Source organism: Siniperca chuatsi, linkage group LG22 (genome assembly GCF_020085105.1).
Source record: "Siniperca chuatsi isolate FFG_IHB_CAS linkage group LG22, ASM2008510v1, whole genome shotgun sequence".
NCBI classification, from domain to species: Eukaryota; Metazoa; Chordata; class Actinopteri; order Centrarchiformes; family Sinipercidae; genus Siniperca; species Siniperca chuatsi.
Genome location: NC_058063.1, coordinates 23692699 through 23706528, shown reverse-complemented (window position 1 = coordinate 23706528; position 13830 = coordinate 23692699). Strand labels below are relative to the sequence as shown.

Below are 13830 nucleotides of genomic sequence, written 5' to 3'. Positions count from 1 at the left end.
TGGTGCTGCAATGATCCTGCTGGGAAAGGAGGCGACTGCGATCCAGCCAGGAGTCCAGGAGGCCGCTGCAATCCAGCAGGGTGCCCAGGAACTGAGAGCTGCTGCGATCTAGCAGGTAGTCCAGGGACTGGGGGCTGCTGCGATCCAGCAGGGAGTCCAGGGACTGGGGGGCTGCTGCGATCCAGCAGGGCGCCCAGGGACTGGGGGGCTGCTGCGATCCAGCAGGGCGCCCAGGGACTGGGGGGCTGCTGCGATCCAGCAGGGCGCCCAGGGACAGGGGGGCTGCTGCGATCCAGCAGGGCGCCCAGGGACAGGGGGGCTGCTGCGATCCAGCGGGGACTGGAGGCGGCAGCGGCACAGTCAAGCAGCAGGTCAGCGGAGCAGGAGAGCAGCTGGGCAGCAGAGCAGGTGAGCAACTGTGGGAGCCACGCTTCCTCCTGGGGGTTTTCCCAGAAGGTGCCAAGACAGCAACAGCCTGAGGTACCACCTGGTTAGCAGGCTGAGATGCTGACTGGAGACCAGCAGGCCAGGGTGCAGGCTGATGACTGGGGGAGTCTGGCTAGTTACTGGCGGGTCGGGAGTCTGGCTGGTCACTGGCGGGTCGGGAGTCTGGCTGGTCACTGGCGGGTCGGGAGTCTGGCTGGGAACCGGGAGCAGACACAAAGTCCTTGGCCCACTCAGGAAGGGAGTCCAGCAGCCAGGGCTTGCGGGACACAGCAAAAAGCGCGGCAGCTTTGACTGTCAACCTGGACTGTTCGCTGCTGACTGTCTCCCAACACTCCAGCAAACTCAAAAGGTCAAAAACCAGATCTTTAGACTCGTCAGACATGGTCTCTGCTGGGTCCATTCTTATGGTTGGGTCATTCTGTCGTATTATGTGCTGTGTAGTGGCATGTCGACCCAGCAGATGACCAGGAAGCGGTATCAGGGTGAAGTAGCCAGATGGCTACATTGTTTATTAAGGGTGATGTGGTTTACAGGCAGGTACAAGCAGATCGGTAGGCAGACAGGTAAACAAACAGGCAAAAGGCAGATGGGTTACCGGCTGGCAGTGGTGGAAGCAGGGAAGTGAGTCCAAGGTGGCAAAACAGTTCACTAGGGAGCAGGCAAATTACAAAAATCCAACCAAGGCCCACGGGAGACATAGAATCCAAAACAGAACTCACTGAAAAAATGCCAGAGAACTTGGCACTGGAACCAGGTACAACAAAAGCACCAAACAGCGACACACACAAAGGTCAGGAACAAAACTCGAGACAGGAACAAAACTCGAGACAGGAACAAAACTCGAGACAGGAACAAAACTCGAGACAGGAACAAAACTCGAGACAGGAATCACTCCATGCAGTTACAACAATGACCCAACATTGAACAAAGACGGAGACACAGACTAAATACCCTAGGGGAGGAGAAACAACGAGACACAGGTGCAAACAATCAAGGAAGGGCCAACAATCAAAACTGGAGGGAAAACAAAGACAGGAAGTAAAACCACAAGAAACACAAGGGAAGGAACACACTACAAAAAAAACCCAGGAAATGAAAAACCTTAAACTACCACACAGGTAGGATGAATCTCTGGCGCGTCTGCAGAATTACATTGAGTGTGTTTTGCCAGTTATCCAGTGGCTCCATGTGATGGAGGCTGATGGAGGTTACATTGCCATTGATCTTTTTAATTATTGGGAACAGACTTTACTGTCCAAAGTACATCCCGATGAAAACTTAAAATGAAAGCTGATGCTTTCATTTTCAAAAAATGTTACGGATTCATTTCATTTCAGTTACGGATCAGATCATTTCATTTAATGTAGCCTCGCCTGTCTGTGTGTGTGTGTGTGTTGACATTTCCGTCTAAAGACAAGAAGGTACAACCTTTATTTTGAAAAGGAGGCTAAAAAGCAAACATAATTGATAGAGCACACTAGCCAAGGGGGCACTGAAGGCCCACCCACCAATGACAACAAAACATTGAGTGGTAAATTTGTTTTGTCAGTAAGAACGGAACAAGAAATCAAGCTGCTTTTTGTTGTGTTTCTGGTTTCTGCCCACATGGTTCAAACGTGCCTTGATCTTTGATCACAGGTTTCACTCTCTCCTCTGTTATATGATATCTCCCCTTACAGTTACCTAAAACGGATAGCTCAGTGTTAGAGAACTGACCTTTGGTGCTGGAGACTGGGGTTAGAGTCCCACATTGGGCAGTTCTTCCTTTGCACCTTGGTGAGGCTACAATTGTAACCTCACCATGGGTTCATTTTAGCTTCTGCAGGCGTTTTTGTAACGTGTCCGTTGGATGGTACACTACATTTCTGAGATGTTTATGGTCCACTTGGCTTTCCACGGTATGCAGAGTGGTGTGTATTTATACAGCAACAGAATCCTAATCTGGACCAAGTGTGAGGAGCACAGGTGGAGCTGAGGTGTGGAAAGCGAGCAGCGATCACCATGGCTGAGTCTGATAGGATGAAATGCCTCTTAGGTCTCAGTATCTCCTCAATGGAACACTTACTCTGAAAATCAGTCAGACTGACACGAGAAGAAGCTCAGTGGTCTGCTGAGCGCTGCACTGTATTGAGTTGTGTTTGTAGAGAGGAGTTGGGGTTTTCCATTCACTTCAATACTGTTAGTTTTATCACAGCAGCATCTGGTGGACGTTAGAGGATTTGCAGCTCGACACACTTCAGCTCTGACTGACACATTTGGCTGAGCAAACTGCTGATTGTGTAAATATTATTTTTAAATGTGTGTTTGTGTCCTACATAATGTGATCAATGTAACATCTAATGTATAATTCTATACATGTGAGGACAAAAACAGACAAAAACAGTTGTCATTTACTTGCAGACCAAAGACTGATTGGTTGATAACTGGATCAATGAGACTGGATGAAAGTGATGCTTCATGTCCAAACATGTAATTCAACTCAAAATGCAGCACGTCACAGTCTGTGCCCAGAGATCTGTCTGACAGGGAAAGAAATCCTCATATAAATGTTGTGAACATAACGCAAACTCTGATGTGACATTTTGACTTTGATAACGTCGTAAAGAGCAGAGAAACTCAGAGCGCCTGCAGTCACTGGATGAGGGCAGAAAGACTCAAGCTCTCAGATGAAAAAGCTTCTCTGAGTTTGTGTCTTTGTGGCATCATCAGCCTGAACTCTTAAATCCTCCCTGTTTGACTTCCACCTGTGTCCTCAACACCGACTTCTCTATCAGGGTTTCTGAGACACAATCAGTGAGTTTCAGACGCTGACAGAAGAAGTTTACTCACCTTGGTTTGTTGTGCAGCTCAGCAGTGAGGTCAGAACTGAAGAGAAACGACAGTGATGAGAATAATCCAAGAAAAACACCAGACCTTCCTTTTAATGGGAACTTGAAGGCAACACAGAACAAACACACTGCACATAAGAGCAGATACACAGAGAAGCCAGCTCCTCTGAGTTAGTGCATCTGTAAATCCTGTGACCTGGATGACTGAAACTCTTCTTAGATAACTTTTACAGTGTTTGACACTGCAGCTCGCTCCAATAAACTCTGATGTTAAGCCTTTAACATACAAATCTTCTTCAGCTGTTGTCACTTCCTGCTCTTAAAGGTTGTATCAGAGTAAAGTGAGAACATTTTCTGAACTTATGAATCTTCTCTTCCTGTTTGCTCATCACATTTCTCTGTAATGTTAGTTACATCTTACTCTCTCTAGACTTTCCTTTATTGCTTGTTTTTCTCACACTGATCAATAAACTCTTCTGTCTTTTTATAAAATCAGAAGTTTTCATGTTGTCTCACGTTTAACAGGAGCCTTATATTCCTTATATTATATTTTTTAATAGCCATATAAAATATATTTTTTCGTAATGAGTGAGTAGGCATTTAACACTTCTTGACATTTTAGGTCAATAAACAAACAAGGAAATAAACAAATACATGTAAATAAAGGATTCAATGTTTACCAACCGTCCTTTTATTCTGGAGATGATTTGAAACAGCATTTAGACTTTTTTTTATCTTCTTAACACCACTGCTGTGAATAATGAATAATAAATAACTGGAGAGGTATATATAAATACACACAAAAAATAAGTAACGAGAGAACAGACAGACAGCAACAGAACACAGTTAAAAACAATTACATGCACGTGCGGAGTAGTTTGTAATCATGGTTTTAAATTGACCTATAGGCACAAATGTGTTGAGCTTCAGTGTGTGTTGTAAAATGTTCCAAGTGTGTTCAGCACAAAAACCAAAAGCAGTTTTCCCAAATTGAGTGTTTGCACGCGGGACATCGAGCTTCGACCACTAGATGGAGTCAGATAATGACTGTGGGACCAGTTTAATAAGGAAGTGATGTAATGTGGCAAGTTGCCATTAAAGGCTTTATAAATAAATAGAAACCAGTGGCTGTCACGTCTTACTGTTAGAGATGCCCACCCAGCCGTTTCATACAAGACGCAATGATGAGCAGAATAACTGTCACCGGTAATAAATCTTAGGGCGGAGTGATAAACTGAATCTAACAGTTTAAGAGTGGAGGCAGAGGCGTGTCTATAGATAACATCACCATAGTTCAAGACAGACAAGAAGGTGGACTCAGTTACCCACTTCCTACTGATTTGGAAAATTAGCTCTGTTTCTGTACAAATATCCAGTTTTTTGTCGTAGCTTGCTGACAGGTGTGTCAATGTGAAATTAAAACGTAACTTCTTGAACCAGCTAGATCCCAAGATATTTGTACTCTGAAACTCTCGATACTCCATTCATAGTGATAATATGCAAACTATTGTCCACAGTATCTCTGGCTCTAGAAAATACCATGTATTTAGTCTTGCTTGCATTCAGGACTAATTTCAAATTAAAATGCAGCTTGCAATTTGTCAAAGACTTGTTGTAGTATCTCAGTGGCTGAGTGTGCAGTGTTAGCAAAGCAATACAGAACTGTATAATCCGCATAAAGATGGGCATTACAGTTTGTTATAGCGGATGTAACACTGTTAATATAAATTGTGAACAAGACAGGACCCAACATTGAACCTTGTGGAACCCCCTTTGACTGGTAGAAATATAGAACAATCATTTCCTTAGAATCACTCATTGCTGTCTATGAGACAGATAGTCCTGAAACCATTTACAGGATTTATAATCCAAACCAGTATCTCATAGACTCTGTAGGAGCATAGCATGATCAACAGTGTCAAATGCTTTTATTGAATCAACAAAGAGGGAAGCACAATATTTCCCTTTGTCAACAGCAGATACAATATAATGTATAACCAAAGTAATAGCAGTGACAGTACTGTGTTTAGCTTTAAACCAGGTTGGTGTGGACTAACCAAATTTCTTATTCTTATTATTAATGACTTCAGCAAGACAGGACAGTTTGGAAATTGGCCGACAGTTATTAAGATCACTTTTATCACCGCCCTCATGCAGTGGGACTACATGTGCAGATTTCCAGACCTGAGGGATGACTCCAGTAGAAATGGAGAGACTAGTTGCTTCCCTACAGTCAATAGCTTGATGAGCCTCTTTAACAACAGAGGAGGTGAAGGCCTGTAGGGTGAACTGAGAGGAGGGCACATGAGCCAGAGGCTCACTATAACAGCAGATCCTGAGTACACCATATCAAGCTGATTTCCAGCAGCAGCAAAATGTGTGTTGAAAGCACGGCAAATCTCTCATGTCTTATTTATTTGGCAGGCATTAAATGTAACATGAGCAGGAATAGATATAGAGGATTTGTTTTTATTTACATTTACTGCTTACCAGAATTTTTACGGGTTTCTTAAAGAATCAGAGATTAATTCTTTGTGATCATTTGCTATGGCCTTTCTCAAAGAGGATGTGCATTTATTTCTGAGTGCCCAGCGGGCTGCTTCACCAGTTCGCCTCGCTAAAGCTCAGGCTTTGTCCCTTGCCTTGAACAGCATTGATAATTCTGTGGAGAACCAGGGGCTTGATCAATCTTTTAACCTAAGCTTTTTAAAAGGTGCATTTTATCATTGATAGCAAGTATGGAATTTGTGAAATATTCCAATGCCATTTCTGCATCTGGTATTTGGAGGTGTGATGTATATTACTGTCAGCAAGGTCCCTGAGTCAAGCCTGTTCATTAAAGGTTTTTAAGTTTCTTTTAATAAGAATCCTGGAGCTTGAGTTCCAGTTTCCAGTTTTCCAGTTTAGTACTTCTGATGCAGGCTAGAGGACAGGGGTCATTAAGGCCAAAAACTCCAGAAGCAGTAATTTTGTCCCTCCTATTGGACAGAATCAAATCTATCAGTGTTGATTGTGAAGGATCCTTTATCAGAATCAGAATCAGAAATACTTTATTGATCCCCGTAGGGAAACTCTTTGTTACAGTAGCTCGCCTTTACGTCAGCGCACACAGGAGAAAGTACTAGCAAACGATATGATACACTATAAACACTATAAAACAGGTCAGAAAATAAATTAAGTATCATGTCGGTATAACTATAAGATAAACTAAGTGTCGAGTACCAAGTGGGTTTACTGGTAGATGGTGAAGTACAGTATAAAATACAATGTCACTAATTATGTAATAAATAATAGTAATAAGCGGAGGTGCATGTACTGTCGAGAGTAATTGAGGTATATAGTATCCGTAACAATAAATAAGAAAAACTAACAAGGGAAAACTAATATTGCACTTGAGTAGTAAACAGAATATTGCACAATTATTATTAATTATGGCGGAGATGTAATGCTCAATGTCCAGTTTAGTGACTTCGGGTCAAACAGACTAATCCTTAGAGGGAGGAGTTAAATAGTTTGATGGCCATAGGCAGGAATGACTTCCTGTGGCGCTCTGTGGTGCATTGTGGGGGGATGAGTCTTCCGCTGAAGGTGCTCCTTTGCTTGACCAGCACGTCATGGAGCGGGTGGGAGACACTGTCCAAGATGGCGTGTAGTTTGGCCAGCATCCTCCTCTCTGACACCACCGCCAGAGAGTCCAGCTCCACCCCCACAATGTCACTGGCCTTACGGATCAGTTTGTTGAGTCTGTTAGCGTCCGCTACCCTCAGCCTGCTGCCCCAGCATGCAACAGCATACAGGATAGCACTGGCCACCACAGACTCATAAAACATCTTCAGCATCGTCCGGCAGATGTTGAAGGACCTCAGCCTCCTCAGAAAATAGAGGCGGCTCTGGCCCTTCCTGTAAACAGCCTGAGTGTTCTTGGTCCAGTCCAGTTTGTTATCTAAGTATACTCCCAGGTACTTGTAGTCCTCCACAATGTCCACACTGACCCCCTGGATGGAAACCGGGGTCACTGGTGCCTTGGCCCTCCGTAGATCCACAATCAGCTCCTTTGACTTTGTCGCATTGAGCTGCAGATGGTTCTGCTCGCACCATGAAACAAAGTTACCCACCACAGCCCTGTACTCAGTCTCATCACCACCGCTGATACATCCCACCACAGCAGAGTCATCAGAAAACTTCTGAAGGTGGCAGGACTCTGTGTGGTGGCTGAAGTCCGTGGTGTAGATGGTGAAGAGGAAGGGAGAGAGGACAGTCCCCTGAGGGGCCCCAGTGTTGCTGACCACGCTGTCTGACACACAGTGCTGCAGCCACACATGCTGTGGTCTGCCAGTCAGGTAGTCCACGATCCAGGACACAAGGGGGGCATCCACCTGCATCGCTGCCAGCTTCTCTCCCAGCAGGGCAGGCCGGATGGTGTTGAAAGCACTCGAGAAGTCAAAAAACATGATCCTCACCGTGCTTGCCGGCTTGTCCAGGTGGGTGTGGATGCGGTTAAGCAGGTAGATGATGGCGTCCTCAACTCCCAGCCGGGGCTGGTAGGCGAACTGAAGGGGATCCAGGAGGGGTCTGACCATGGGCCGCAGCTGTTCCAGCACTAGTCTCTCCAGGGTCTTCATTATGTGGGAGGTCAGTGCCACCGGTCTGTAGTCCTTGGAGCCACTGGGACGTGGCGCCTTCGGCACAGGAACGAGGCAAGATGTCTTCCACAGAATGGGGACCCTTTGAAGACTCAGGCTCAGGTTGAAGACGTGTTGAAGGACTCCACAAAGCTGGGGGGCACAGGCTTTTAGCACCCCGGGGCTAACGCCATCGGGGCCTGCAGCCTTGTTTGAGTGGAGCCTCATCAGCTGTCCTCTCACCTGGTCAGCAGTCAGGCACACAGCAGAAGTTACAGGTGGGGAGGGGGAGTCGTCGGTCTGGAGAGGCCGTTAGCCTGATGGGGAGGGGGAGCAGAGTACTCAGAGGAGATTGAGGGCCGACAGCAGCTGAGTTAGAGGGGGGATGACCAGGAGCCGGTGTGTCGAATCTGTTAAAGAACAGATTCAGTTCGTTGGCCCTGTCCAAGCTGCCTTCAACTCCTCTGTTGATCAGGTCTGGTCGGCTCATCAGTTAGCTGTGACAGATCGAGATTGTCACACATCTCTTGTAGACTATTTGAGTCATTTGCTAACCAGTTTAGATTAAAGTTACCTAGAACCAGCATCTGAGTTACTGTACCGAGCAAGTAAGTCTGCTGGTTTATTAACTGCACTAGAATCTATTCTGTACAAGTTATAGTAACTGTATGCAGGGAAACCTCAGAACTGTGTACACTCTGTTTAAGCCAGGTTTCAGTCAGAACCAGGATTTCGGGTCAGTCTGTGATACGCAAATTGTCAGCTGATCTAATTTGATTGATTACACAGCCTTCTGATATTTAAATACATCAATCCCAGGCCATTTCTGGATTTGAAAACATATGGGTTAAATAACACCTGACCAGAGTCTCAATTTCTTAGCTCTACAGTTTTTACATATTTTCCTTTTCAAGTTGTTGAAAGGTCAGTGAATGATTCAGAGTGTTACCTACGTTACCTAGTGTTGGCCTACGTCGACATAAAGACACCATGAGGACAGTGGAGATGCAATATGGACAGAACACCACCAGGTGGCAGACCAGTCTGAACACAAGCTGGAGGGGGGCTGAGGCAGGGGGCGGGGCTGCTGAGGCAGGGGGCGGGGCTAAGCAGTGTGGAGAAAAAATGGACAGCACAGGAGAAAGACAGGAGAGAAGAAGAAATGGCTGATGTAAACTGATTAATAAGAATCAGAAATACTTTATTGATCCCCGAAGGGAAGCTCTTTAAATGATGCTCTGTGATGTTTTTGTAATAAAACTAAATAACATATACTCAGTGTCCAATCATGTCTTAAATGTCTCATGTCCCTTCACTGGCTCTGTGATGTCACATATGGCTCTGTGATGTCACGTTCGACTCTGTGATGTCACATATGGCTCTATGATGTCATTGCACAGCTCTGTGATGTCAGGTACGGCACTTCAGAGAGTTTAGTGAATGAAAACGAAAATATTGTTGCATGTCTCTTCGCTATTATTTGTCCATGCGGATAGTTTTGGTTCATACCTTGTGCTTTATCTTGCTATATTTGCATTTATTTCCTGGGATGAAAGGAGGCCGTGCAGCGCTGACAAAAGGTAAAGTTGCACCTTGAGGAGCTGCAATGTGATCGAACACAACTGCCAGGGAGAAAGAAGACTTTCAACATTTTAACCACTTCAGATCTGTCCGCACGTGGTTTCACCAAAACACCAGCGAGAGACATCTCGGGTTCCCACCTGTGTTCCCAAGTAAACGCACAGATGTTCCCCATTGTTCTTTTAAGTGCTGCAAAATGATAAAGGAACGATGTAGTTCGCCTGTCTGTTGGTAATAAAGTCATTTTTAAATAAAATCACGTCAGATTAAATGCAGAAGTCATCACTCCATCCTCCCTCTACATCTGCTCAGTGTTATGGTAACACTGCAGCCTGTAATAATAGAAAAGGTGCCCAGGAGTTCAATAATAACTGCAGTAGAAGTTCTGTAAGATCCAACTGTTTCCTCCTTATTCCATAACTTCTTGTTCCCCAGTGCCTACAAATGTACTGGTGCACTGTTAGTAACTCTGTATGCTGTAATCTAAATACATCATCACATGTTTTAGCACATGTTCAGTCCTCAGATACGCCCTCCTCACGTTCATCCCTAAACATACAGATCACTGTGTGTCTGCAAACACTTACACACATGTTTTGTTCTGCATCTCTCGACAGGAGCGTTGTTTTCAGTTAGTAGTCAAATGTCTGACACCACCTAAACGCAGCACAGCCGCCCTCAGTTACAGTAAATCACATGGCACCCCTCCCTCTGCTGATTGGTTTAAATAAATAACCTCTGTAACAGTAATATAAGGCAGCAGAGCTGCAGTCGGTGAACAGCGCGCAGTGTGGCGGGAAGGAGAAGCGAAAGTAAAGTCTGGAGTCAGAGAGGAAACAGCAGCAGCTCAGATGGAAACTTCAACTTCTTTGTTATCCACAACTTTCCTCACATGTTGGATTATCTTGTTTGTGGGTTCTGTCTGTGGAGGTGAGCGCTGTGTGTGTGTGTGTGTGTGTACAAAGTCAAGTCAACTTTATTTATCAAATCACAAATTTGCCTCAAGGGTCTTAACAAGCTGTGTACTGTGGGCGCGGTCGGTGTCGTTGTTGAGCATCTTTGGTGAACCAGGCCGACGGTTCAGCACCAACAGAGATCAGATATGTTGCCAGATCTCGCGAGAGTTTGTTGCTGAGACAGACAAAGTTAAGTTTGTCCTGATTCTGGAAAATGTCCTGTTAGTGTCAGAGTGTTGGGGAGACATGTGGCTCTGAAATATGGATCAATGCACTCAGGACCGTTAGTCTCTTAAACGGGCGGGGCCGTGGCGAAACCCACGTGACACAGATACCGGAAACGACTCTCACTCTGGCGGCATGGTGAAAAAAAATTACGGAAATGGTATCACATGTTTGTTGTGTGAAATAAAAACAGGCTTTTCTCAGTGAATCCTTGTTTCAACATGTTTTTCTTCTCTTTAACTCAGTGATTAGCTTTGACTTCCACGTGTGGAGGTTTAATCTGCTGTTTAAAATGGCACCAGTCTGATTTCATACTCTTAGATGCAGGTTTTGACTCCTGAAGTGTTTATTATCATGCTGCATGTCTGACAGCTTACACAGTTCAGGTTCAGTGAGGAATCACTGTACAGGGCTGCAGTTTGAAGCGGAGGCTTCCTGTTCGGAGCAGAAACTCTCTCTGGTTTCTGGGAGTTTTGTCCTGCAGACACACAGACAGAGACCTCAGATTCAAATGTACGCTCTGTTTTTAGATTCTACCATTAAACCTTTGGAAGCTCACCGTCGGTTTGAAAGAGATTTAAGTTGCAGATGTTTTAAGAAGTCACCATCTGTCGGCTCAGCTACTTTGATAACTTGATGCTGCTTCCTTTACAACACCTGAGATTATGATTGTTTTCATAGTGGACATGAGGGACGCTCCAGTCTGTTAGCTGCTGCATCTCAAACCTGTAGTGCTAATGTGTTTTTATCTCTTGATAAGTCCTTTTTAAGTTTTTATTTATTTATTATCTCACATCACATGAAATAATCCAGGTTTCGTTTTCACATACTGTGACTATATGAAAAGCATAAAGCAAATGTTTTCCTTTCTGATGTGTTTTTCAGTTTGTCTTTTTTCAATGGCAGTTTTTCTTTTATGCTGTCGTTTCTTTTCAGTGTCACTGGTTTTCATTCTCAACTTTCTGTCACGGTTTTGGCGTGGAGAGAAGGGGTCGGAGGGGAGGGGCATGATTTACATTGAATCTGCACACTGAGAGAACGTCACTGTTCCTGAACCAGCCGTCCGCTCTGAAGCCTCTGGCATCACCGCAAACCTCCATGAATGATCTAAACTGAACTGGCAGCAGATGAGTGAGGAGAGAAAAGAGTATCTGAATAAAGACACAGTGAAAGTGAAACTGGATCATTAGGAAGCAGTTACTGAAGACCAGAGTCTCACTGAGACACTGGAACATTTTAAAGAGACGCTGCTGATTTTACTGACGCCAACACTGCTTCAGATAAAGAACATTTTAAAATGATCTAGTTCATATTTCTGATTAAAAAAAAGAAATAAATAATGATTATAGTCCTCTTTCAGGTCAAGAGGAAGATAAAATAATAAAGTTCACATATAAAGAAACGTGTGTCTCAAACAAACAGTAGTTCAAATTACTGAGAGTTTAGTTCACACAGCTGATCTCACCACAGATACTCTGTAGAAACGTCTCCAAACCGCCTCCACAGCAGATAAACTCAGGGTCCAGACTTTTGATTCCTGCTTTTCTTTGTCTTTATTCAGACCCACAGGAGGTGAAAGTGACGTCTGGAGAGGACGTCACTCTTCAGTGTCGGGGTCCCAGAGATGTCTCCATCTCACTGTTGGAGTGGAGCAGAACTGACCTGGGGTCAGATCTATATGTCTTCTTAGTCAGAGACGGCCACCCATATGAAAACTACCAGCTTCCATCTTTCCGCGGTCGAGTGGAGCTGAGAGATCCAGAGATGAAGGACGGAAACGCTTCTGTTGTCCTGAAGAGCGTCACCACCAGAGACTCTGGAACATATGTGTGTTGGATTTCAGCTGACAGCAATGGACAGAAGAAGAGATCCAGGTACTCCGTCAAGCTGAAGGTTGAAGACTCAGGTGAGTTTGTAGAGACTCAGGTGAGTTTGTAGAGAGACGTCTTAGCTTGTCATATGTTATTATCAGAACAGGTCGGGCTGCTCAGTAATAACAATATCATTATCTGGCATGTCACTGTGGTACAATACATGTTCTGGGGCAGTTTGTATTAAAAACGTGTGTAATCTGAAATCATTGTGATGTTTCTACCTGTCTCTCAGTGTTCAGCACACAGTAAATATGTGTATATGAATGGAGAGGACAGTGTCAGTGTCGCAGGAATATAAGAACCATGTTGATGAGACATTCTGAGTCTTCGTAAAGTCAAAAATATGTATTGATCGTGCAAAATGACAAAAGACCATATTAATGGGTTTTGTTTCTCCAGTTGTTCTTTTTCTTACGTCTGTTTGGATCATCATCTAACTATATAGGAGGAATCTCTGTATGTGATGTTGTGTCCTGCGTCTCTGACGCGTTAAAATCCGAAAGGACGCAGTGAACTCACTGTTTACACGTTCACGGGACGCACCATACTTTCCCCCTGATAATGTTACACTGTGAACAACAAATTCAAAAACCTGTTTCTTACTGTCTGCATATATACTGTATCTCTCCAGCACCAAACGGGAAGCAGCAAACGGGCAGTTACTTTGGTAACGACCGAAAAAACTCCTCCAATGAATTAACAGTGTTATGAGTCTGTGTTTAATTCGGCGTGTATCTGATCCACCAACCAGCACATATTGTAGTGAGAAATCTTCATTTCTGAAACTGTTCGCCTCTCATTCCCACGGCCTTCTCCCACTAAAATAGCGCATCTAAACAATCAAGACCGGTAGCGAGTTGAGGCACAAAATGTGAAATACGGAAAGTATGTAAGTATGGAAATACAGTTTATGGATTATATTGATGCCAAATTGACAAGAAGACTGTCAACATATGACTCCTTTTAGCTCGTGGTGCTTTTGCGGACACGTAAGGAATTGTTAATGTCAGATTTCTTAAAGGGAGTTTTGCGTAATATTTTCCCCGGAGCGCGCAGGGAGCTTTAGTTTAACTGCTAGTACTGTATGTAACCTATATTTATTAATGCTTTGTCACCACCACAGAGACACTAGGTAACTGCTAAAGTATGATACGGTTGTCTGACGTTGACTGCGGTTAGTTATTGGTTTGATTAATGGTTTACATCAGGGCTGTTCAATTACAGCTTCAGCTGGGCCAGATTTTAAAACCAGGGAATGTAGATGGGCCAGACATCTTCAGCAGCCTCTTTAAACCTT

The 13830-nt window shown here is 44.3% G+C and overlaps 2 protein-coding genes across 16 annotated transcripts in view; one reads left to right on the top strand and one right to left on the bottom strand.

The window, feature by feature from the left end:
• LOC122870221 (Fc receptor-like protein 5) overlaps nt 1-13830 on the bottom strand; it is a 337942-nt gene that overhangs the window by 126388 nt on the left and 197724 nt on the right. The gene's annotated exons all lie outside the window — the stretch shown is intronic.
• LOC122870097 overlaps nt 1-13830 on the top strand; it is a 387819-nt gene that overhangs the window by 361574 nt on the left and 12415 nt on the right. The window contains exons 1-3 of one of the 15 annotated variants that reach the window (XM_044183866.1): nt 10268-10408; nt 11596-11790; nt 12221-12565. The exons of 13 other annotated variants lie outside the window; for them this stretch is intronic. In XM_044183866.1, coding sequence (XP_044039801.1) covers nt 11787-11790; nt 12221-12565 — 349 coding nt within the window. In that variant the 5' untranslated portion in view covers nt 10268-10408; nt 11596-11786. Of the gene's footprint in view, nt 1-10216; nt 10409-11595; nt 11791-12220; nt 12566-13830 lie in introns of those variants that run through there. One more of the 15 variants, XM_044183857.1, reaches the window with a different exon arrangement.